General features: G+C 45.2%; 2 protein-coding genes across 9 annotated transcripts in view; one reads left to right on the top strand and one right to left on the bottom strand.

The window, feature by feature from the left end:
* Window positions 1–16637, top strand: part of LOC118372314 (guanylyl cyclase C) — a 33631-nt gene extending 16994 nt beyond the window's left edge. Inside the window, exons 14-27 of one of the 2 annotated variants that reach the window (XM_035758158.2) lie at window positions 1137–1208; window positions 1374–1478; window positions 1561–1647; window positions 1871–2003; window positions 2217–2354; window positions 2564–2649; window positions 2730–2821; window positions 11100–11258; window positions 11426–11483; window positions 13112–13286; window positions 13465–13563; window positions 13674–13768; window positions 13879–13955; window positions 14824–16637. In XM_035758158.2, the coding sequence (XP_035614051.1) occupies window positions 1137–1208; window positions 1374–1478; window positions 1561–1647; window positions 1871–2003; window positions 2217–2354; window positions 2564–2649; window positions 2730–2821; window positions 11100–11258; window positions 11426–11483; window positions 13112–13286; window positions 13465–13563; window positions 13674–13768; window positions 13879–13955; window positions 14824–15049 (1602 nt within the window). In that variant the 3' untranslated portion in view covers window positions 15050–16637. Of the gene's footprint in view, window positions 1–1136; window positions 1209–1373; window positions 1479–1560; window positions 1648–1870; window positions 2004–2216; window positions 2355–2563; window positions 2650–2729; window positions 2822–11099; window positions 11259–11425; window positions 11619–13111; window positions 13287–13464; window positions 13564–13673; window positions 13769–13878; window positions 13956–14823 lie in introns of both variants that reach the window. The other variant, XM_035758157.2, reaches the window with a different exon arrangement.
* Window positions 12227–25030, bottom strand: part of LOC118372315 (BTB/POZ domain-containing protein KCTD5-like) — a 35146-nt gene continuing 22342 nt past the window's right edge. For 2 of the 7 annotated variants that reach the window (XM_052472607.1, XM_052472614.1), the window contains exon 6: window positions 24803–24930. In XM_052472607.1, the coding sequence (XP_052328567.1) occupies window positions 24898–24930 (33 nt within the window). In that variant the 3' untranslated portion in view covers window positions 24803–24897. Of the gene's footprint in view, window positions 12443–13971; window positions 14415–24802; window positions 24931–25030 lie in introns of those variants that run through there. The other 5 variants (XM_052472598.1, XM_052472588.1, XM_052472590.1 and 2 more) reach the window with 5 other exon arrangements.

The raw sequence follows: 25030 nt of genomic DNA, 5'->3' as shown, positions 1-25030 counted from the left end.
TCTCTGAGTTAGTGATTGCTGTTTAGCATTCTGATGGCCTTGAGATAGAAGCTTTTTTTCAATCTCTCGGTCCCAGCTTTGATGCACCTGTACTGACCTCGCCTTCTGGATGACAGATGGTGTGAACAGGCAGTGGCTCGGTTGGTCAATGTCCTTGATGATCTTTTTGGCCTTCCTGTGACATCGGGTGCTCTAGGTGTCATGGAGGGCAGGTAGTTTTCCCTCTGTGATGCGTTGTGCAGACCGCACCACCCTCTGGAGAGCCTTGCAGTTGAGGGCGGTACAGTTGCCGTACCAGGCTGTGATACAGCCCAACAGGATGCTCTCGACTGTGCATCTGTAAAAGTTTGTCAGTGTTTTGGGTGACAAGACAAATTTCTTTAGCCTCCTGAGGATGAAGACACTCTGCTGCGCCTTCTTCACCACGCTGTCTGTGTGGGTGGACCATTTCAGTTTGTCCGTGATGTGTACGCCCAGGAACTTACAACTTTTCACCCTCTCCACTGCTTTCCCTTCGTTGTGGATAAGGGGGTGCTCCCTCTGCTGTTTCCTGAAGTCCACGATCATCTCCTTTGCTTTGTTGATGTTGAGTGAGAGGTTGTTTTCCTGACACCACACTCTGAGTGCCCTCACCTCCTCCCTGTAGGCTGTCTCGTCGTTGTTGGTGATCAGGCCCACTACTGTTGTGTCGTCTGCAAACTTGATGATTGAGTTAGAGGCGCGCATGGTCAAGCAGTCGTGGGTGAACAGGATAATGACCTAACACACATCCAGGCTGTGTACTGGCAATTTGACCAAGAAGGAGAGTGATGGAGTGCTGCATCAGTGGTCTTGTCAGGTGTATTGTAGTCTCATGTTGCCAGACTCCGTAGACTCGTCAAGTCCTTCACTTTGACACTTGAAGCAGGATCTTGAGGGAGCTGGATATGGAAGTCAGATGCATTGAGTCTATTGTTGTTGTCATGGTGATGAAGGTCAGGTGTACTGAGGCTACCGTTGTTGTCATGGTGATGAAGGTCAGGTGTACTGAGGCTGCTGCTGTTGCCATGGTGATGGAGGTCAGGTGTACTAATTCTCCTGTTGTCATGGTGATGGAGGTCAGTGTACTAATGCTATGGTTGTTGTCATGATTTCAGATTGTGATCCTAAAGGAGTTGAACCATTCGGACTGGAACTTTAATGAGAGTCAGAGGATAGAACTCAACTCGGTGAGTCATCGATTACACAGCAAGTCTGTCAACGTAGAGTAGGCTACTTAAGTGTATCAAGTATGCATTTTTATGTGTTCATGTGGAATCTTATTATTTTTGTTTTTGTATTAGATTTGATTATAACTCCTATTACTTATCATACCTATCCTTCCTGATTTACAGCTTTTGCGTATTGACTACTACAACCTGACTAAGTTCTACGGCACAGTCAAGTATGATCATGGTGTGTTTGGGGTGTTTGAGTACTGTGAGAGAGGATCCCTAAGGGTGAGAAACACACACGCAAACGGCCACATGCGTGCACACACGCATGCACACACACACTTTGACTTTTCATCCTCTTCCTCAGTATGTGCTGAATGACAAGATCTCGTACCCGGAGGAAACCTTCATGGACTGGGAGTTTAAGATCTCTGTCATGTACGACATCGCTAAGGTGAGCTGGCAACAACTCTAGTCTGCTGTTGGTTTGTATGAGCTCAGAAGATGTCAACTCAAGATGACCTGTGAGATGACCTGACCCCAAGCTGGAACCTTAGACAATAATTTTGATCTAGTCAATATTGATATACATTTCTGAAAGTGCTTCGATCCGTTTGGCAACATTGAGTCATTGAAATACAATAAGTTGAAAGACAAAAACTCCTTCACCTCCACAGGGTATGTCCTACCTCCACTCCAGTGACATCCAGGTCCACGGCCGTCTCAAGTCCACTAACTGTGTGGTGGACAACCGCATGGTCGTCAAGATCACTGATTTTGGCTGCAACACCATTCTAGACCCAGGCAGAGGTAGGAACTATTTCTCCTGTAGGTCTAGCTTGCTAGCATAGTTAGCATTCATGCCATACACATCCCTTGAGGTCTGTCTGTATTAGGATATGTCCCCTTGTTTTTTTTAGCTATTTTCTTTTACCTATCATCCCCTATCCTGTACTCTATTCTTCATCCTTCCACTCCCTTCTCCCCCCCACCCTCCTTTATCTGGCCCTCTCTCTCCATCAGACCTGTGGACAGCTCCAGAGCACCTGCGTAGACAGGGGATCTCCCAGAAGGGGGATGTCTACAGTTTTGCCATCATCGCCCAGGAGATAGTTCTCAGGAGGAGCACCTTTTACACCCAGGCCTGCTCCGACCGTGCAGGTAAAACACATTCATATATAACACTTTATATAGAAACTTAGTAGTCAACCTTGTCACCCTTGTTTAGAATTTGTCACTGTGATGTGGTGCTGCATTTCATTCTGGGGAATTATCGACCCCTCTCGAGGCCAAATGTAGCATTGTTCAGTTGAGTGCCACGTAGGGTAGCAGAAAAACAAGACGCTCACATGTTGTTCTGTCTTCATCAGAAAAAATGTCCAGAGTGCAATACCCCAGCGAAAAAATTTTCAGACCTGATCTGAATGTTGAGACTGCAGGAGAAAAGGATTTGGAGGTAAGATTGCCGTTTGTTTGAGTGAGAGAGTGAGAGACAGAGACTAAAATCCACTTGTGTTTTTTCTTTCATGCCCACAGATGTACATGCTGATGAAGATGTGCTGGGATGAGGACCCAGAGCGAAGGCCTGACTTTAAGAAGATAGAGAGCTCACTGGGGAAGATCTTCAGGTACCAGCTACTTACTTTTATCTCTATTTTATTGGATAGAGCTACACACATGTCAGGACATTTTATCAGAAAGTTGTAGAATCAAATCAAATTTTACTGGTCACATTCACATGCTTAGCAGATGTTAATGCGAGTGTAGCGAAATGCTTGTGCTTCTAGTTCCGACAGTGCAGTAATATGTAACAAGTAATCTAACAATTTCGCAACAACTACCTTATACACATAAGTGTAAAGGGATGAATATGTACATATAAATATATGGATGAGCGATGGCCGTGCGGCATAGGGAAGATGCAGTAGATGGTATAGAGTACAGTATATACATATGAGATGAGTAATGTAGGGTATGTAAACATTATATAAAGTGGCATTGTTTAAAGTGAGTAGTTATACATTTATTACATCCAATTATTAACTATTAAAATGGCTAGAGATGTGAGTCTGTATTTTGGCAGCAGCCAATCAATGTTAGTGATGGCTGTTTAACAGTCTGATGGCCTTGAGATAGCAGCTGTTTTTCAGTCTCTCGGTCCCAGCTTTGATGCACCTGTACTGACCTCCACTTCTGGATCATAGTGGGGTGAACAGGCAGTGGCTCGGGTGGTTGTTGTCCTTGATGATCTTTTTGGCCTTCCTGTAACATTGAGTGATGTAGGTGTCATGGAGGGTAGGTAGTTTGCCGCTGGTGATGCGTTGTGCAGACCGCACTACCCTCTTACGGTTGTGGGCGGAGCAGTTTCTGCACCAGGCTGTTATTGTGACAATACAGAGGCGGATGCAAGATGCAAGCAACGATGGTTTAATGACTACAGTTTACAACAGCAACAGGACAGACAGACTGTACTCAGACGGAATCCGACCCAGGGACTAGGCGCATCTTCCAATGATAGCGTGCTGAGAAATCCAGGGGAGTGTGTCCGGAAGGGTAGGAAGGAGCACAGCAGATAATCCACACAAGGGCGGCGAGAGAAGAGCACAGACACACGACACAACCTCAGGGAAGTAACAACGATCTGACAACAAGAAACACTGGTTACAGAACATATAAAGGGAAGATAAGTGGTTCCAGCTGGAGCAGACAATCAGGCCGAGATTGGGAACCACGCCCACACAAACGAGAGAGAGAGAGAGAGAGAGAGAGAGAGAGAGAAAAGAGAGGCAGTGGATTCATGAACCGTGACAATACCCCCCCCCCTAGGAACGCCTCTTGGCGTTCCCAGGCGAATTTACCTGTCGATTGAAATCATCGATAAGGGAGTGATCCAGAATGTCCCTAGCAGGTACCCAACTTCTCTCCTCCGGGCCGTAACCCTCCCAGTCCACCAGGTACTGGAATCCGCGTCCCCTCCTTCTAGAGTCCAAAATACAATTGACAGAAAAGGTGGGTTCCCCATCAACAAGTCGTGGCGGCGGGGGAACCGGGACCGGCGGGTTAATGCGTGCCTGAAACACAGGTTTTATTTTAGACACATGAAAGGTAGGATGAATTCTCCTATACGCCGGAGGAAGCTTGAGCCGGACCGCCACCGGACTAATGATCCTGGTGACTCTGAACGGGCCGATAAATTTGGGGGCAAGTTTGTTCGAAACGGATCGGAGTGGAATGTTCTTAGTAGAAAGCCACACTCTTTGGCCAACGACGTATACCGGAGGCTTCGACCGGTGGCGATCGGCCTTAGCCTTGGTGCGCGCCCCACCCGGAGAAGAGTCTCACGGGCTCTGCTCCATGCGTGACGGCACCTCTGGATGAAAGCGTGAGCGGAAGGAACAGTGACCTCGGACTCCGTACTGGGAAAGATAGGTGGCTGGTAACCTAAACTACACTCAAATGGAGAGAGACCCGTAGCTGCCACTGGCAACGAATTGTGAGCGTACTCAACCATAGAGAGTTGTTGACTCCAGGAAGAGGGATTCTTAGAAACCAAACATCGCAACACTCTCTCCAAATCTTGGTTGGCCCTCTCCGTTTGACCGTTGCTCTGGGGATGAAACCCTGAAGACAGGCTGACACTCGCTCCCAGTAACCTACAAAACTCTTGCCAAAACTTGGACACAAATTGGGGCCCCTGTCAGAAACTACGTCCATCGGCAGGCCATGTAAGCGAAAGACGTGATCCACGACAGCTACCGCTGTCTCCTTGGCAGATGGTAATTTAGGCAAGGGAATAAAATGAGCCGCCTTCGAGAACCGGTCCACCACGGTCAACACCACCGTCTTGCCCTGGGAGGGTGGGAGGCCGGTAACAAAATCTAGCGCGATGTGGGACCAGGGTCTCGAAGGGACCGACAGCGGTTGGAGTAACCCATCTGGGGGTCGATTAGAAGTCTTCCCAGTGGCACAAACCGAGCAAGCCAAGACAAAACTGTGAATGTCACGAGCCATCAGTGGCCACCAAAAGCGTTGCTTAACCAAAAAGCTAGTGCGGCTGACTCCTGGATGACACGCTACGTTGGAGCAATGGCCCCACCGAATAACATCGGACCGACACCCCTCCGGCACAAACAACCGATTAGGCGGGCAACCGGGCGGAGGCGTTACCCCTTCTAAGGCCGTTTTGACCCTCGATTCAACCTCCCATGTGAGTGTGGATACCACTAGGGTCCCGGGTAGGATGTACTCGGGAGTGGATGGGCGTTCGGAATGGTCAAAAATGCGAGAAAGGGAATCGGGTTTGACATTCTTGGAACCCGGGCGATACGAGAGAGAGAAGTCAAAACGTCCGAAAAGAGTGCCCACCGCGCCTGTCTGGAGTTGAGTCGCTTAGCGGTTCTGATATATTCCAAATTCTTGTGATCGGTCCAAACTATAAAAGGTACCCCGAACCCTCTAACCAATGGCGCCACTCCTCCAGTGCTAACTTCACTGCCAACAACTCTCTGTTGCCAATGTCGAGTTGCGTTCCGCAGGTGATAACCGATGGGAAAGGAACGCACAAGGGTGCATCTTGTCGTCAGAAGAGGAACGTTGGGAAAGTACCGCACCTACCCCCACCTCTGAAGCGTCCACCTCTACTACGAACTGACGCGAGGGATCGGGAGCTATGAGGATGGGAGCCGAAACAAAGCGGCTCTTGAGTTTGGCGAATGCAGCCTCGGCTGTATCGGACCACCTAAACGGCACTCTGGGGAGGTTAAGGCGGTAAGAGGAGCGACTATCTGACTAAAGTTGCGAACGAAACGCCTGTAGAAATTGGCGAATCCCAGAAACCTCTGTAGGACCTTACGGGAATCTGGGCTTGGCCAATCCACCACAGCCTTAACCTTGTCAGGATCCATGCGAATACCTTCAGTCGAGACGATGTAACCTAGGAATGGAACGGATTGTGCATGAAAATGCATTTCTCCGTCTTGACATAAAGTCCATTCTCCAACAACCTCTGAAGCACTCGTCTGACGTGCTGAACGTGTTCCTGGAGAGAAGAAGAAAAAAATCAGTATGTCATCCAGGTAAACATATATGAACTGATCAATCATATCTCTCAGCACGTCATTGACGAGTGCCTGGAAAACCGCTGGGGAGTTGGATAGCCCAAAAGGCATGACCAAATATTCGAAGTGCCCTCTGGGGGTGTTAAACGCGTCTTCCATTCGTCCCCCCTTATGCGAACCAAATGATATGCATTACGTAAATCCAACTTAGTGAACACGGATGCTCCCTGTAACCTTTCAAAGGCTGAGGACATCAACGGTAAGGGATAGGTATTCTTCACTGTGATGTTATTCAACCCACGGTAATCAACGCAAGGACGCAGAGATCCGTCCTTCTTTCCCACAAAGAAGAACCCCGCCCCGCTGGAGAAGAGGAAGGACGAATGAATCCAGATGCCAGAGAATCAGAGATGTATCTCTCCATAGCCTCCCTCTCAGGAACAGAGAGTGAATATAACTTGCCTTTAGGCGGAGACTCACCTGGCAATAATTCTATTGCACAGTCGTAGGGACGATGCGGAGGAAGAGAAGCAGCACGGGACTTACTGAACACCTCCTTCAGGTCGAGGTATTCAACGGGCACGTTAGACAAATCCACTGCCTCCTCTAGAAACACAGAATCAGACACAGACGAACAGGCAGACACTAAACAGGACTCAAGACACTTGTTACTCCACATGGATATAGAGTTATGACCCCAGTCAACTCTGGGGTTGTGTTGGGTGAGCCAAGGGTGGCCGAGAACTAATGGTGCAAGGGGTGAGTCCATGAGTAGAAATGATAGTGTCTCAGTGTGATTGCCAGAAGTGATGAGTGTGATAGGTTCAGTGGTGTGAGAAATGTTGGGGAGTTCTTGACCATTGAGAGCGTTGACGGATATCTTGTGCGTGAGTGAGGTGATAGGAATCTGGAGTTTGTGAGCGAGCTTGAAGTCCATGAAATTACCCTCTGCTCCTGAGTCCAGTAAGGCTTGGGTGTCGTGCGTGTGGGTGGCCCATCTTAGTCTTACCGGGAGGAGAGTAGATGATGAGGTCTTCTCTGTGGTGACACCACCCGATAGTAGCCTCATGTTTACTACCGGGCCTGATCTTTTACCGGGCAGGAGTGGATAAAGTGGCCCGCTCTACCACAGTAGAGACAGAGTCCTTGGGATCTCCGCCTCTCCCTCTCTTCCCGGGAGAGGCGAGCTCTCCCCAGCTGCATGGGTTCGTGAGCGGAGGCTGAACTGGCCGTGTTCCCGCCGCTGGCATGCCCGCCCTCCGTGTCGTTATACGGTCTGTTAGGGCATGCTCGGCGGCCAATACGACTCAGACGAGCGTCGACCCTCAAGGCTAGTTCCACTAGTCCATTTAAACTCCTGGGAAGGTCCAGAACATAAATCTCCTTCTGGATCCGGTCCTCCAGCCCATGCAGGAACATGTCCCACTGCGCCTCCTCGTTCCACTGACACTCTGCGGCCAGAGTGCGGAATTGGATGGAGTATTCCGATACTGAACGGTCTCCTTGGCGAAGGTCAGCGAGTAGTCTGGCCGCCTCCCTACCCGCCACGGCCCGATCGAAGACCCTTCTCATCTCCTCGGAGAGTGTCTGGAAAGAGGTGCAGCATGGGTCCTGGTTCGCCCACACCGCCGTTCCCAAAGAGCCGCTTTGCCTGATAGCAATGTGAGTATGAATGCTACCTTAGACTGTTCACGGTTGAAGGTCCGTGGCTGCAACGAGAAATGCATGGAACATCTCGTAAGAAAGGCTCTGCAATAGTCAGGATCACCTGAATAACCCTCTGGTGTCGGTAGCCGTGGCTCTAGCTGGGAATCCGGCTCTGGCGGGGCGGGTTGAACTGCCGGTGTAGGTGGCGCAGCGGAACCCCTCAGATGTTGTAATTGTTGGATCAGCTGGGATACCTGCGTCGCAAGGGCTTGTACTGCCCGATCTGTGCTGGAGATGTTCTCCTCTTGTTGATCCATTCTCGTGATACTGCGGGAAATGAATTCGGTCAGACTCGTTGAACTCGCTGCATCCATGGTATGGTCAGATCGTTCTGTGACAATACAGAGGCGGATGCAAGATGCAAGCAACGATGGTTTAATGACTACAGTTTACAACAGCAACAGGACAGACAGACTGTACTCAGACGGAATCCGACCCAGGGACTAGGGCGCATCTTCCAATGATAGCGTGCTGAGAAATCCAGGGGAGTGTGTCCGGATGGGTAGGAAGGAGCACAGCAGATAATCCACACAAGGGCGGCGAGAGAAGAGCACAGACACACGACACAACCTCAGGGAAGTAACAACGATCTGACAACAAGAAACACTGGTTACAGAACATATAAAGGGAAGATAAGTGGTTCCAGCTGGAGCAGACAATCAGGCCGAGATTGGGAACCACGCCCACACAAACGAGAGAGAGAGAGAGAGAGAGAGAGAGAGAGAAAGAGAGAGAAAGAGAGGCAGTGGATTCATGAACCGTGACAGTTATACATCCCGACAGGATGCTCTTGATTGTGCATCTGTAAGAGTTTGTCAGTGTTTTTGGTGACAAGCCAAATTTCTTCAGCCTCCTGAGTTTTAAGAGGCGCTATTGAGCCTTCTTCACCACACTGTCTGTGTGGGTGGACCATTTCAGTTTGTCCAAGGAATTTTAAAAATCTTTCCACCTTCTCCACTACTGTCCCGTCGATGTGGATAAGGGGGTGCTTCCCCTGCTGTTTCCTGAAGTCCATGATCATCTCATTTGTTTTGTTGACGTTGAGTGTGAGGTTATTTTCCTGACAACCACACTCCGAGGGCCCTCACCTTTTCCCTGTAGGCCGTCTCGTTGCTGTTGGTAATCAAGCCTACCACTGTAGTGTCGTCTGCAAACTTGATGATTTAGTTGGAGGCGTGCGTGGCCACGCAGTCATGGGTGAACAGGGAGTACAGGTGAGGGCTGAGAACCCACCCTTGTGGGGACCCAGTGTTGAGGATCAGTGGGGTGGAGATGTTGTTTCCTACCCTCACCACCTGGGGGCGGCCCGTCAAAGTCCAGGACCCAGTTGCACAGGGCGGGGTCGAGATCCAGGGTCTCAAACTTAATGACGAGTTTGGAGGGTACTATGGTGTGGAATGCTGAGCTGTAGTTGATGAACAGCATTCTTACATAAGTATACCTCTTGTCCAGATGCGTTAGGGCAGTGTGATTGCGATTGCGTCATCTGTGGACCTATTGGGGCGGTAAGCAAATTGGAGTGGGTCTAGGGTATCAGGTAGGGTGGAGGTGATATGATCCTTGACTAGTCCCTCAAAGCACTTCATGATGACAGAAGTGAGTGCTACGGGGCTATAGTTGTTTACCTCAGTTACCTTAGCTTTCTTGGGAACAGGAACAATGGTGGCCTTCTTGAAGCATGTGGGCACAGCAGACTGGGATAGGGATTGATTGAATATGTCCGTGAACGCACCAGCCACACCAGGACACGGCTAGGGATGCCGTCTGGGCTGGCAGCCTTGCGAGAGTTAACACGTTTAAATGCTTTACTCGTGTTGGCCACAAGCAAAGAAGTTGTTTAATTTGTTTGGGAGCGAGGCGTCGGTGTCCGCGACAGGGCTGGTTTTCTTTTTGTAATTCGTGATTAACTGTAGACCCTGCTACATATGTCTCGTGTTTGAGCCGTTGAAATCCGACTGTAATTTGTCTCTATACTGACGCTTTGCTTGTTTGATTGCCTTGTGGAGGGAATAGCTACACTGTTTGTATTCAGTCCTGTTTCTGGTCGCCTTGCCATGATTAAAAGCAGTGGTTCGCGCTTTCAGTTTTGCGCGAATTCTGCCATCAATCCGCGGTTTCTGGTTAGGGAAGGTTTTAATAGTCAACGTGGGTACAACATCACCAATGCACTTGATAATAAACTCACTCACTGAGTCAGTGTATACATCAATGTTGTCTGGGGCTATCCGGAACATAACCCGGTCCACGTGATCAAAGCAATCTTGAAGCGTGGAATCCGATTGGTCGGACCAGTGTTGAACAGACCTGAGCACGGGCGTTTCGTGTTTTAGTTTCTGTCTAGAGGAAGGGAGAAACAAAATGGAGTCTTGGTCAGATTTGCCAAAAGGAGGGCGGGGGAGGGCTTTGTATGCGTCGCGGAAGTTATAGTAACAATGATCCAGAATGCTGCCAGCTTGAGTCGCGCATTCGATATGCTGATAAAATTTCAGGAGCCTTGTTTTCAGATTAGCTTTTTAAAATCACTCGCTAAAATAAATGCAGCCTCAGGATATATGGTTTCCAGTTTACATAGAGTTCAGTGAAGTTCTTTCAGGGACATCAAGGTATCTGCTTGAGAGGATATACACGGCCGTGACTATAATTTAAGATAATTATATTGGAAGATAATGCAGTCGGCATTTGACTAAGGAATTCTAGGTCAGGTGAACAAAAGGACTTGAGTTCCTGTATGTTGTTATGATCACACCACAAATCGTTAATCATGAGGCATACACCCCCGCCCTTCTTCTTACCAGAGAGATGTTAGTTTCTGTCGGCGCGATGCGTAAAGAAACCGGGTAGCTGTACCGACTCTGATAACATATCCTGAGTGAGTCATGTTTCCATGAAACAGAGAATGTTACAATCTGGACATTGTACAAAGATGGTAAAATATCTCTGTAACATAATAAATGGTCAAAATGGAGTTGAAGAGGTATGAGTGAGAGGGAGCATGGTTATGGTTTGCAGTGCTGCAAAATAGCATTCATATTTAATTACTGTAGAGAGACATTTGAGAAACAGCTCACAAGGGCAACACCTACATTGAAAAGTGGTGTGTGTGTATGTGTGTGTGACTGATCCTTTCTTCTGTTCTCCACAGTAACCTGCACAACCAAGCTAATGAGAGTTACATGGACAACCTGATCCGTCGTCTACAGATGTACTCCAGGAACCTGGAGCACCTGGTGGAGGAGAGGACGGCGCTGTACAAGGCTGAGAGAGACAGGGCCGACTGCCTCAACTTTATGCTGCTGCCTGGGTCAGTCAACAACAACAAAAATAAACATATCCAAACACAATTCAATGCTCCTGTTGTTTTATTAAGTGCAATGTTTGGACCAGAAGGTATTTGCCAGACTGCATAACCAGAAAACCACTTTAAGACCAGCAAATTACTTCTCTATCTCTCTCTTCCTCTCGCTCTAGTCCTGTGGTGCGTTCTCTGAAGGAGACGGGCATTGTGGAGCCGGAGCTGTTTGAGGAGGTAACTGTGTACTTCAGCGACATTGTGGGCTTCACCACCCTGTGCCAGTACAGCACCCCCATGGAAGTGGTGGACATGCTCAACGACATCTACAAGGGATTCGACTGCATCCTCGACCACCACGACGTATACAAGGTTAGGTTAGGGTTGTGGTTTAGGTTAGGGATAGGGTTAGTGTTGTGGGTTAGGGTTAGGGTTGTGGTTGAAGCTAGGGTTGAGGGTTAAATCAAATCAAATGTATTTATATAGCCCTTTGTACATCAGCTGATATCTCAAAGTGCTGTACAGAAACCCAGCCTAAAACCCCAAACAGCAAGCAATGCAGGTGTAGAAGCACGGTGGCTAGGAAAAACTCCCTAGAAAGGACAAAACCTAGGAAGAAATCTAGAGAGGAACCAGGCTATGTCCAGTCCTCTTCTGGCTGTGCCGGGTGGAGATTATAACAGAACATGGCCAAGATGTTCAAATGTTCATAAATGACCAGCATGGTCAAATAATAGTAAGGCAGAACAGTTGAAACTGGAGCAGCAGCACAGTCAGGTGGACCGGGGACAGCAAGGAGTCATCATGTCAGGTAGTCCTGGGGCACGGTCCTAGGGCTCAGGTCCTCCGAGAGAGAGAGAGAAAGAAAGAGAGAATTAGAGAGAGCATATGTGGGGTGGCCCGTCCTCTTCTGGCTGTGCCGGGTGGAGATTATAACAGAACATGGCCAAGATGTTCAAATGTTCATAAATGACCAGCATGGTCAAATAATAGTAAGGCAGAACAGTTGAAACTGGAGCAGCAGCATGGCCAGGTGGACTGGGGACAGCAAGGAGTCATCATGTCAGGTAGTCCTGGGGCATGGTCCTAGGGCTCAGGTCAGTTGAAACTGGAGCAGCAGCATGGCCAGGTGGACTGGGGACAGCAAGGAGTCATCATGTCAGGTAGTCCTGGGGCATGGTCCTAGGGCTCAGGTCCTCCGAGAGAGAGAAAGAAAGGAGAGAATGCACACTTAGATTCACACAGGACACCGAATAGGACAGGAGAAGTACTCCAGATATAACAAACTGACCCTAGCCCCCCGACACAAACTACTGCAGCATAAATACTGGAGGCTGAGACAGGAGGGGACAGGAGACACTGTGGCCCCATCCGAGGACACCCCCGGACAGGGCCAAACAGGAAGGATATAACCCCACCCACTTTGCCAAAGCACAGCCCCCACACCACTAGAGGGATATCTTCAATCTTTAGGGTTGTGGTTTAGGTTAGGGTTGTGGTGAGAGAGTTGAACTGGGATGTGGACATGAAGCTAGAATTAGGGTTGTGGTTGAGACTAGGGTTAGGGTTGTGGTTGAGGCTAGGGTTAGGGTTGTGGTTGAGGCTAGGTTTAGGGTTGTGGTTGAGGCTAGGGTTAGGGTTGTGGTTGAGGCTAGAATTAGGGTTGTGGTTGAGACTAGGGTTAGGGTTGTGGTTGAGACTAGGGTTAGGGTTGTGGTTGAGACTAGGGTTAGGGTTGTGGTTGAGACTAGGGTTAGGGTTGTGGTTGAGACTAGGGTTAGGGTTGTGGTTGAGACTAGGGTTAGGGTTGTGGTTGAGGCTAGGGTTAGGGTTGTGGTCCAATCTTCCTTTTTGTCCTGTGTCAGGTGGAGACCATAGGTGATGCGTACATGGTGGCGTCGGGGTTGCCGCAGCGGAACGGTAACAGGCACGCGGTGGACATCTCACGCATGGCCCTGGACATTCTGGCATTTATGGGGACCTTCCAGCTCAGACACCTGCCAGGGCTACCTGTGTGGATCCGCATTGGGATGCACTCAGGTACCCCTAGCTCCCCAAGTCCCAATACTGAATTCATGACACCTCCCTCTCTCTCCTCTCTATATTATCAAGCCTCCTTGGTCTCTGCTCTTTCCTTCTCCCTCCTTCCTGTAACTTTCCTCACTCTTTCCCTCTGTCTGTTATCAATACCCCTTTATGCTTACTACTTGTTCCCTAGGCCCCTGTGCAGCAGGAGTGGTGGGGATAAAGATGCCCAGATACTGCCTGTTTGGAGACACAGTCAACACTGCCTCTAGCATGGAGTCAACAGGACATCGTAAGCAGGCTACAGGAACACTAGAGATATCCATACCAACTCTATACAAACAGTTCATATCAGCTGTCATGGCAGGTAAATAAAATACAACTCTGTCTCTCGCCATCCAGCCCTGAGAATCCACGTCAGTCAGCCCACCATCAGCATCCTACAGAGGACAGACTGCAAGTTTGAGTACGAGAAGAGAGGGGAGACTATCCTCAGGGTATGGACATGGCACATATGATAGAATTATACAGATAAATTGGTTCTGTATAGTACTCTTGTCTACTGTGTTGAATATCATAGAAGATTGCGCATGTGTGTGTATGCCAGGGTAAAGGCACAGAGTTGACCTACTGGCTGACAGGTGAAACGGGAGAGGACTACAACCTGCCAACGCCACCGACAGCGTGAGTTAACCTCCTGCTACTGTAAATGCTAACCTATAACTGTACCTCACTAGAGCTACACGTCATATTTACAACTATATTATCAACTTCTACATTCTCTATACTGACGCTTAGCTAGTTTGATTGCCTTGCGGAGGGAATAGCTGCACTGTTTGTATTCAGTCATGTCGCCTTGCCATGATTAAAAGCAGTGGTTCGCGCTTTCAGTTTTTCGCAAATGCTGCCATCAATCCACAGTTTCTGGTTGGGGAAGGATTTAATAGTCACCGTGGGTACAACATCACCAATGCACTTGATAATAAACTCGCTCATGAGTCTGCGTATACATCAATGTTGCCTGAGGCTATCCGGAACATATCCCAGTCCACGTGATCGAAGCAATCTTGAAGCTTGGAGTCTGATTGGTCGGACCAGCGTTGAACAGACCTGAGCACGGGCGTTTCCTGTTTTTGTTTCCGTCTATAGGAAGGGACAAAGAAAATGGAGTCGTGGTCAGATTTGCCGAAAGGAGGGCGGGGGAGGGCTTTGTATTCGTCGCGGAAGTTAGAGTAGCAATGATCCAGAATGCTGCCAGCTTGAGTCGCGCATTCGATATGCTGATAAAATTTAGGGAGCCTTGTTTTCAGATTAGCTTTGTTAAAATCCCCAGCTACAATTAATGCAATAAACTCTATACAAACTGTTCATTAGCTGTCATGGTAGGTGAGTAAATACAACTCTGTCTCTCTCCATCCAGCCCTGAGAATCCACGTAAATGCTCACCTATACATCTGCACATCACTAGAGCTACACATCTATATTATCAACTTCTATGTAGATCTACCGTATATACTGTAATTAACTCCTATGTTCTTGTCCCTCCCTGCAGGGAGAACTGCCAGCGTCTGCAGCAGGATCTGGCCAAGATGATCCAGGAATGTCTGGACAACCGTTCGCTGGGGTCAGAGGTCATGGAGAAGAGGAATACCCTGTCCATGAGGCAGAGGAGGGCAGGGAGGGACGGAGGGGAGCAGACGGGAGAGGAGGAGGATGACAATGACCAGCCGGCATACCTCCATCTGGCTACCGTCGACAACTTCACTACTTTCTTGTAGTTATTTTGATCAGGAGAAATATGGTTATTATTCCAATGTATGTGACCTTAGATTGTGTGAAAACTATCTACATATGTACATTCATGGTTCAGTGGTACAATTCTCACCTGCAACGCGCGAGGCCCGGGTTCAATTCCCGGTAAATGCTTTTACTAAAATCAGAGTTTTTGTTTGTAATTAAACTATTTGTATGTTTTGCCTAGAAAGTTACAGTCGCTAGTGCTTGTATAAGATATAAACTGAACGTTTTAAATAGTTTGTTTGGTTAAAATTGAAAGACCAATTAATTCAACTTAAAATAAGAGCGAAGCGAATTTTGGTGAAAGACTATGTCTGTTCGCTAAATTATCTGTTTGAATAATGTATTTGGAATGGAGTCGTGATTAAAATGCTGAACGTAAGGAAGAGAGTTAGTTGCCGTGTTGGCTACTAATTTTCAGTGTAAGTTGCCAGAGGCAGGTAGATTTGGTGTGAAATAACATAAAACTGCATCATTACGTTGGATACACAATAACGTTACTCAAATTGGTTTGACCGTTGTTCAGGTACACTCTTTTCTGTACTTCTGGCAGTACAATTTTGATTGAGAGATGTTGATTGATGTTGTAAGTTCTATTCAAGGTCCAACATTTGTGATAAATTGGGTTTGGGTTATCGAACCCGTACTACTGCTGCTACAGACAGCCAACAATAATTTGCAATTCATTGAAAGTCGCTGCGGCTTGGGCTGGGCTGAGCGCCTGTTACTGACAACACTTACAATGCACTTTTGTCGCCACGGCAATGATGTTGTGACTGAGGGTGACAGAGAACATTGTTTGTGTCATGCTTTGAGTCACTTTTCAGAAGTTGATACAAATTTCCAAATACATTTTTAAAAGTAGCTGTATATCGTCAGGGTAGTCTGAAAAGATGCTAAAACTAGCAACAAAATCGCTAGGTGGCCATCACTGATTGGTGGCGTTCGCTGGGCTATATTTGGCTATAAGAAAGGGAGATCTGAATGTTTGAATCGTAAAACATTGTGATAATGTATTCTGATGGTTGTTGATTCTTGGTTTGTTTATTTGTTTATTGTTGATTTTACTTAATTAAACACTATTATCTGATGTGTTTGAGTAAGATTCCTTCTTCCGGGACGGATGGAAGTTGTCTGGAATGTGTGGGTTGGAGGAGCTATGGGAGAACAAGTTTACATTTTTGTTGAATGCCTGGGATTGAATTGCTGTTTCTTACGCTGAGATATGTGCTGCATTTGCGACAGGAAAAAAAGTGTTGCATTTGGATGGTGGTGATATCGGGATGGTTGTGTCTAGGGGTAGCATGTTCACTTGGGCATACATATACATTGATGTTGATTGGGGCTTGTGATTGATGATTTGCGGTACAGAGGAATTGTCATTGGGTTTGGTTTGTAGTTCGCTTTTGAGTTTCTGAATCGATGTAGCATAGTGAATGCTAGCTAGGTGTTTTGTGTTTTTCCTGGGAGAGTGGGTGTTTCATTGTCTCTCTTTTGGATGTTTCCTGGGACTATAATCTTGGGGAGAGTGGGTGAGATTGAGGCAATAAACGACCAAATTGAAAAGGATCTGGAAGTTTGTTTTTTCATTATTTGCAAATACACACACAACATTTGTTAGGACTATTTGTTGGTGTTTTTAAAAAACTGTTTGATTTGTTTTTTTTATTTCCTTTGGGTTTGGTGAGTTTTCCCTTTTTTTTAGTGCAAAGGTATCTTAAAGGGGCACACTCACATATGGAATTTTATGAGTTTTTATTTTTTGAGTGTTAATTACACAAGTGATTTTTTATTTTTATATGAAAGGGTTCTTTAAAATGTCTATTGTGGTATGGAACATGACTATAAAAGGGTGGTATAACCTTTGACCTTATCATGGCTATCTCTTGTGGGCTGATCAGCCTCAGGGGAGGGCCATTTGGATAATGAATTTGTGGTCATTTGGGATACTAGTTTTAAGGTAAATTAATTATAATAGAGTTTATAGCTCTTGGACATAATTATAGTAGGAGGTAGGACAAATTATGGGGAGCGGGGAAATAAACTCTAGTGAGAAAAGAGGAAGTCGTTCAGGATTCTGTTTTAAAACATTGGCTGTGAAGTTTTTGAATTGGCTATTATTGATTTGGTATTACAACAGAAAAAAATCATATTTATCATCGATAATAAATAGGGGGAGATATGGTACATTGAGGTTTGGACAGGAGATATTTTAAGCCAATAGGGCAGGAAAATACATAGAAAAATAGTGATTTTATAAGCATTAAAATTATTAATGAAAATAAATACGTTTCAGTTCTTAGGGGTGGTAAATTACTGTAGGTAAGGTATCTCACACTATGCAACATATATTAAATTATTGATGAAACTGATTTTAAGGATAACTCATGTTATTGTTAGATACAATACTGTGGACCCCTGAAGGAAAGAGCTTATTAGTATAGGAAAGATTTGATATGGTTAGCATTTGGTTTGGTCTTATTTGACCATTAGAAGTTTATTTAAATAGTATTCAAGTTAACAGGGATATATGACATCTGTGATGATTTAGGATTATTGATAGGTTGATTAAGGATATGTTAGGACTTTAGAGATTGCCACCATAGACATGTTTTTTCTCAAATCAATGATTTTAGATAAAGCCAAATAGTGAGAAGCTTACCGTAGTTAATATTTGAAAGATAGGAGAGAAAAGGGTTACTGTTTAAATCTATAAATATATATTTAAGAAAATATATAAGCAGCACAGATACCTCTTAAAGTAGATAAGACACTTGACAGCTGAACAATGACAGTTGCATTGATCTGTGATATGTGTCTCCAGGTGCCGATTACATCCATATTTTTCTCTTTCACAGTTACAGGGAATGTTACTACTGATGAAACTATGAGTGATCTGACAGGATGGTTAAACTCTCGGGATTTTAGTAGGATTAAGTGGCTCAGGGCTGACATCTGGTGGTTGTGTGGGGGAATGACATTATGCTCTTTACCCTTACCCAGAGCCAGGTAGAAGAGAGAGAGAATGCCAGATGAGTTCAAAGCAAGAAATCAGATCCTAGCAGGATTAGAGCCAAGTATTTTCTAGTGGTCCACTCTCAATAAGAATGTGAACTGGATCAATTATATTTATTATAATCCACAGCGCTTCATCAATTATACCAGAGATGTAATGAATGGCTTGGCAGAATAGAATAGTCTTGGATATGTTTGCTGGCTGAAAAGGGTGGGAGTGTTATTTGGTGCCTGATGACTCAACTCCAGACAGATCAGTGTCCAAGGCCCTGGCAGAGGACTCTGGGGTGGATAATGCTCTGAGGAATTTTTTATAGTGTGTTTGAAAAATGAATATATGTCATGATCACTGTGTTTTGGGCAACCTTCACCTGTGTGAATGTTTTAGTTTTGTGTGGGTGTTGTGAGAAATAGTTGTTTAACATACATACATTACATTACATACATACCACATCCTGAGGAATACCAGGTTTTCAACTCAAGTTCTGATGTCTTGGAAAAACAGTTTGAGATTAGGCTACAAATTATAGTAGCCTCAATAAAGGGGATGTCTTCTGATGAAACACCATCAAAACATGAGGTAAATGCCAGGCACATGGCTAGACATGGAATACAGACGAAAATCAAGTTAAGATTGGCTAGAAGAAAACATGCAACTCAAATGTCATTCAAAGAAATAACCAACAACATTATTCAGTAATCAAATGTCATTCAAAGAAATAACCAACAACATTATTCAGTAATCAAATGTCATTCAAAGAAATAACCAACAACATTATTCAGTAATCAAATGTCATTCAAAGAAATAACCAACAACATTATTCAGTAATCAAATGTCATTCAAAGAAATAACCAACAACATTATTCAGTAATCAAATGTTATTCAAAGAAATAACCAACAACAGTATTCAGTAATCAAATGTCATTCAAAGAAATAACCAACAACATTATTCAGTAATCAAATGTCATTCAAAGAAATAACCAACAACATTATTCAGTAATCAAATGTCATTCAAAGAAATAACCAACAACATTATTCAGTAATCAAATGTCATTCAAAGAAATAACCAACAACATTATTCAGTAATCAAATGTCATTCAAAGAAATAACCAAAAACAATATTCAGTAATCAAATGTCATTCAAAGAAATAACCAAAAACAGTATTCAGTAATCAAAGGTCATGAAAATAAATAACCAATAACAGTATTCAGTAACAGCTTCGTAATTATACAGTCCATTCACGACTCAAACAAATCTGTCCAGAGAGTTTGAGGATGCCTCCTTGAAATCAAGGCACACAATAATCCATATTGCAAGACCATACAAAAATGCTCTTCCTTGATAACAAAAGCGCTTAACACCTCACAAGTGCACAAGAAATGCAAGATTTCTTCCATGAAAGCTTTCAACTGAAATCAACTCAAATGGTGATCTGTGGGTGTGTTGATGTGCAGAGACTAGAATCACTGTGGTTACAGTATTTGAAGGTTTGAGAGACAGGCTGTCTACTGGCTGTGAAGGTATTGGGCTACAGGTGCTAGGAGGTGATAATGGCAGGTGCCAAATCCTTTGATTTCAGTTCTGACCAGTGCATGCCGTTTGACAGGGTCTTCTCTCTTTTCTCCTCATTAACATTGTATTAAATACATCTGAAATAGGTCTCATAAAATGCTGTGCATTCGGAAGGTATTCAGACCCCTTGACTTTTTCCACATTTTGTTACATTACAGCCCTTGTTCTAAAATTGATTTAAATGAAAACATTTCCTCAATCTACACACAATACCCCATAACGACAAATCAAAGACAGGTTTTTAGAAATGTTCGCATATTTTATTTACATAAGTATTCAGACCCTTTTCTATGAGACTTGAAATTGAGCTCAGGTGCATCCTGTTTCATCTCACCCTCCTTGAGATGTTCCTACAACTTGATTGGAGTCCACTGGTGGTAAATTCAATTGATTGGACATGATTTGGAAAGACACACACCTGTCTATATAAGGTCCCACAGTTGACAGTGCATGTCAGAGCAAAAACCAAGCCAGGAGCTCGAAGGAACTGTCCGTAGAGCCCCGAGACAGGATTGTGTAGAGTCACAGATCTGGGGAAGGGTACCAAAACATTTCTGCAGCATTGAAGGTACCCCAAAACACAATGGCCTCCATCATTCTTAAATTGAAGAAGTTTGTAACCACCAAGACTCTCCCTAAAGCTGGCCGCCCAGCCAATCTGAGCAATCAGGGGAGATGGTCACAGGTTCTTGGTCACCTCCTGACAGAGCTCCAAAGTTCCTCTGTGGAGATGGGAGAACCTTCCAGAAGGACAACCATCTCTGCAGCCCTCCACCAATCAGGTAGAGTGGCCAGACAGAAGCAAAAGACTGCAGTTTTTCTCTAATGACAATCAAAATTCTAAAATTGCACTTGTGTAATTATTCTGAAAATGTATCCGCAGGCTTACAAAAGGGGTCCGCAGCTGCCAGTTGCCCATCCCTGCTCTAGCTTAAAATATCATGACAACAGCCTGGTCTCAAGGTGCCAGGGCCTATCATTACAACATGAGCAGAGAACAGGGTTGCACCAAAATGGCACCCTATTCCCTAATTAGTACACTACTTTTGACCAGAGACCTATGGCCTCTGGTCAAAAGTAGTATACTATATATGGAATTGGGTGCCATTTTAGACGCATGCCTCTTTCAGGCACCTCTCTTTTCTCTTCCTGCCAAGGCCTAGAGTCAGGCTGGAGCCAGGCCAGAGCAACAGGCTGAGAGCTCTGCTCTGCTGGCATGCACATGCCTCATGGAACACGTATGTTCCGGCAGGAAGCACTGTTGTGTCTGTGTGTGTGTGGTGGTGCAGAGCGTTGCACAATTGGCCCAGCGTCGTCTGGGTTAGGGTTTAGCCGGGGTAGGCCATCATTGTAAATAAGAATTTGTTCTTAACTGACTTGCCTAGTTAAATAAATAAATAAAAACAGACCATCCCCTGGCATGGCACAGTGCTGTAAGAGCACACTACCCCTATATGTCAAGAGAGAGGGTATTGGCCAAGGGTGGAAACTCAGAATAGTAGACATTAAGGAAATTAAAACAACCTCTGTCAACGTGTACAGGACTGGGACAGTCCTGTATGCAGGGCATCCTCATGCAGTACAAGCAGACTTTTACGGGATCAAAGAGAGAGTACAGCAGGAAACGCTCTCTCTCTGTGACGACTGATCACACCTCTTCAAACTGTCCCCCCCCGAGAGAGCTGGCTGCTCTACGGACTGACGTGAGAGAACTTAGAGAACACATGGCACTGAAGGACGAGGTCAGAAAGCTGAGGTGTGACAGAGAGCAGGACACTCCCCCAGAGAAGCCAGCAGAACAGCCGAAGTGGCTAAACTCTGATGCCCAAACACTAGGCATGCCCTGGAGCTGTTGTCAGAGGACGGACTAGGGTCCTCCAGCCACATCATAATTCACACAGGCACAAATGACCTGAGGGCCAGCAGGAAAGGGTGGCAACAGCACTCAAGGGAGTGATTGAAAAGGTTTTCTCCAGTTTCCCCAACACACAAGTGGTTATCTCCATCCTGCTACCACGAAAATACTTTCACCCTGCCACCATACAGTGGGTGAATGCAAGCATTTTGCGAGACTGTTCCTCAGAAGCTAATGTCTACCTGGCCCACCACTCCACCCTGGACTTGAACAGCCTTTACGACCAGGTACACCTCTACAAGGACATCACCCTCACACAGGAGCAACAGAGCAACGGACACCCCGCTCAGACCAGCGAGACACCCTCAAAGACCTGCAAGAGCCCCTCCCGAAGGACCTGCACCAAGAGAACCCACGCCAAGAAGACCTACACAAAGACCACAGCATCACCAGCCACACCCCAACCAAGACCACCCTAAGAAAAACAAGGCCACAACCTATATGCCCCTTCTGCCCACCCCATGCCCCCCACCCCTGCAGCAAGGACCTCAAAATGACAGCAGGACACATGCCCAGTTCGTGAGCAGAGTAATAGGCTCAACCCCCACTATTACACCCACCCAAGCACCATCCTGCTACCTAAGAGGTATGTATCAGATGCTCAACATGCTCTGCTCACACCTACTGTGATGGTCCGGGCCTAAACCACACAAAACAACACTAGACACTATGGAACACAAAGCTTTTACTAACTCATCCTGGATTATACAAGGTCTGAGGTTATCTGCCTTTGGCCTAAAGAGCAGGAACCCAGACTTTAAATATATTGTAAATACAGACATTGTTATTCTACAAGAAACATGGTATAAAGGAGACAAATCCACTGGTTGCCCTCTAGTTTAGAGAGCTGGTAGTCCCATCCACCAAACAACCAGGTGTGAAACAGGGGGATGCTAATTTGGTATAGTGCAGACCTAACACACTCTATTAAATCAGTTAAAACAGGAAATGTCCTCGTGTGCTACCTATATCCCCCAATAGAATCCCCATACTTTAACGATGACAGCTTCTCCATCCTAGAGGGGGAGATCAACAATTTTCAGGCCTAGGGACATGTACTAGTCTGTGGCGACCTAAATGCCAGAACTGGACAAGAACTGGACACCCTCAGCACACAGGGGGACAAACACCTACCTGGAGGTGACAGCATTCCCTCCCCTATATACCCCCCAGGCACAACTATGACAAACAAAAATGGGTCACAACTCCTGCAGCACGCTGGGTATGTACATAGTCAATGGTAGGCGTCGAGGGGACTCCTATGGTAGGTACACCTATAGCTCATCTCTTGGCAGTAGTACTGTAGACTACTTTATCACTGACCTCCACCCAGAGTCTCTCAGAGCGTTCACAGTCAACCCACTGACACCCCTATCAGACCACAGCAAAATCACACTCTACTTGTACAGAGCAATACTCAATCATGAGGCATCAAAGCCAAAGGAACTGAATAAAATGAATAAATGCTATCGATGGAAGGAAAATAGTGTGGAAATCTACCCCAAAACAATTAGGCAACATACATATGAACAAATGAAATTGCTTCTAGACAATTTCCTGGACAAAATGTTTCACTGTAATAGTGAAGGTGTAAACTTGGCAGTAGAAAACCTAAACAGTATATTTGACATCGCAGCTTCCCTATCAAATCTACAAATTTCAAGCGAACAACCTAAGAAAATTAAAAACAGCGACAAATGGTTTGATGAAGAATGTAAAAACTTAAGAAAGAAATTGAGAAACCTGTCCAACCAAAAACAGAGACATTGCTCTTTATGGTTGTGAGGTCTGGGATCCGCTCCCAAACCAAAAATTCACAAAATGGGATGAACACCAAATTGAGACTTTGCATGCAGAATTCTGCTAAAAATATCCTCTGTGTACAACATAAAACACCAGGTAATGCATGCAGAGCAGAAAAGACGCCAATGCCCGCTAATGATCCAAATCCAGAAAAGAGCAGTTCAATTATACAACCACCTAAAAGGAAGTGATTCCCAAACCTTCTGTAACAAAGCCATTACCAGAGTGATGAACCTGGAGAAGAGCCCCCTTAGCAAGCTGGTTCTGGGGCTCTGTTCACAAACACAAAGAATTCACAGAACCACAGGACAGCAACACAATTAGGCCCAACCAAATCACGAGAAAACAAAAAGATAATTACTTGACACATTGGAAAGAATTGACAAAAAAACTGAGCAAACTAGAATGCTATTTGGCCCTAAACAGAGTACAGTGCCAGAATACCTTGTCTTCTCTTGGGAGCCAGGTCTGCCTATGTGCACACTGCTCACAAAATGAGGTGGAAACTGAGCTGCACTTCCTAACCTCCTGCCAAATGTATGACCATATTAGGAGACACACATTTTCCTCAGATTACACAGAGCCACATAGAATTAGAAAATAAATCAAATTTGATAAACTGCCATATCTATTGGGTGAAATATCACAGTGTGCAATCACAGAAGCAATATTTGTGACCTGTTGCCACAAGAAAAGGGCAACCAGTGAAGAACAAACACCATTGTAAATACAACCAATATTTATGTTTATTTATTTTCCCTTTTGTACTTGAACTATTTGCACAGCATTACAACACTGTATATAGACAATGACATTTGAAATGTCTCTATTCTTTTGGAACTTTTGTGAATGTAATGTTTACTGTTAACTTATTGTTCATATCTATTTCACTTGCTTTGGCAATGTAAACATGTTTCCCATGCCAATAAAGCCCCTTAAATTGAATTGAAATGTAATTTAGAAATCCGGGGAGTGTGTGAGTGAGAGTGAAAGAGTGTGTGTGTGTGTGTGTGTGTGTGTTGCTGACTGTGGCCGGTTAGTTGATGTCCGTCTGTCTTTCTGTATAAATCTCACTAAATGTCAGACGCACCACAGGCCCATGTCTCACTACTGTATAAAGCATCAGACCAGTCGGAACCAGTCTAAACAATAACAACTTACTTAGGAATCATATTCCACATGTGAATTTCATACCCTTTTTCATATTTGGATGAGGACATTGATTTGCAGTGCTTTTCAACCATTGTTTTTGGTCAAATTTATTTGACTAAGATTCATTCACTGCCATGACTTCAGTGGTGATTAGAACTAAAATACATTTTTAAATGATATTTATAAAAAATGCTTTTACTAACATATCTGTCTCTCACATTTTGAAATGTTGGCGTGAAGGACAATTTTGCTTATGTTTCAATAATATTTGAAAATAATGTTTGAGCATTTATTGGTAGTTTTTTTCCCCAAAGCAACATATATAAACAAACACATAATGGCATGTCAAGCTAAAAAAATACATTTCTCTCTAGTACATCCGGGATCCATGCATGTGAAAAAGCTGGAAGACAAGCAGAGAAAGTAGAAACCATCTTTAAAGACAGATTATCATGTTCATATAACCCATCACAATATTGAGAAACATTTTAAGTTGTGGATCA

The sequence above is a fragment of the Oncorhynchus keta genome, chromosome 2 (genome assembly GCF_023373465.1).
Source record: "Oncorhynchus keta strain PuntledgeMale-10-30-2019 chromosome 2, Oket_V2, whole genome shotgun sequence".
In the NCBI taxonomy this organism is placed as follows: domain Eukaryota; kingdom Metazoa; phylum Chordata; class Actinopteri; order Salmoniformes; family Salmonidae; genus Oncorhynchus; species Oncorhynchus keta.
The sequence above is the reverse complement of the archived record's forward strand: the minus strand, read 5'-3'. Positions and strand labels throughout refer to the sequence as shown.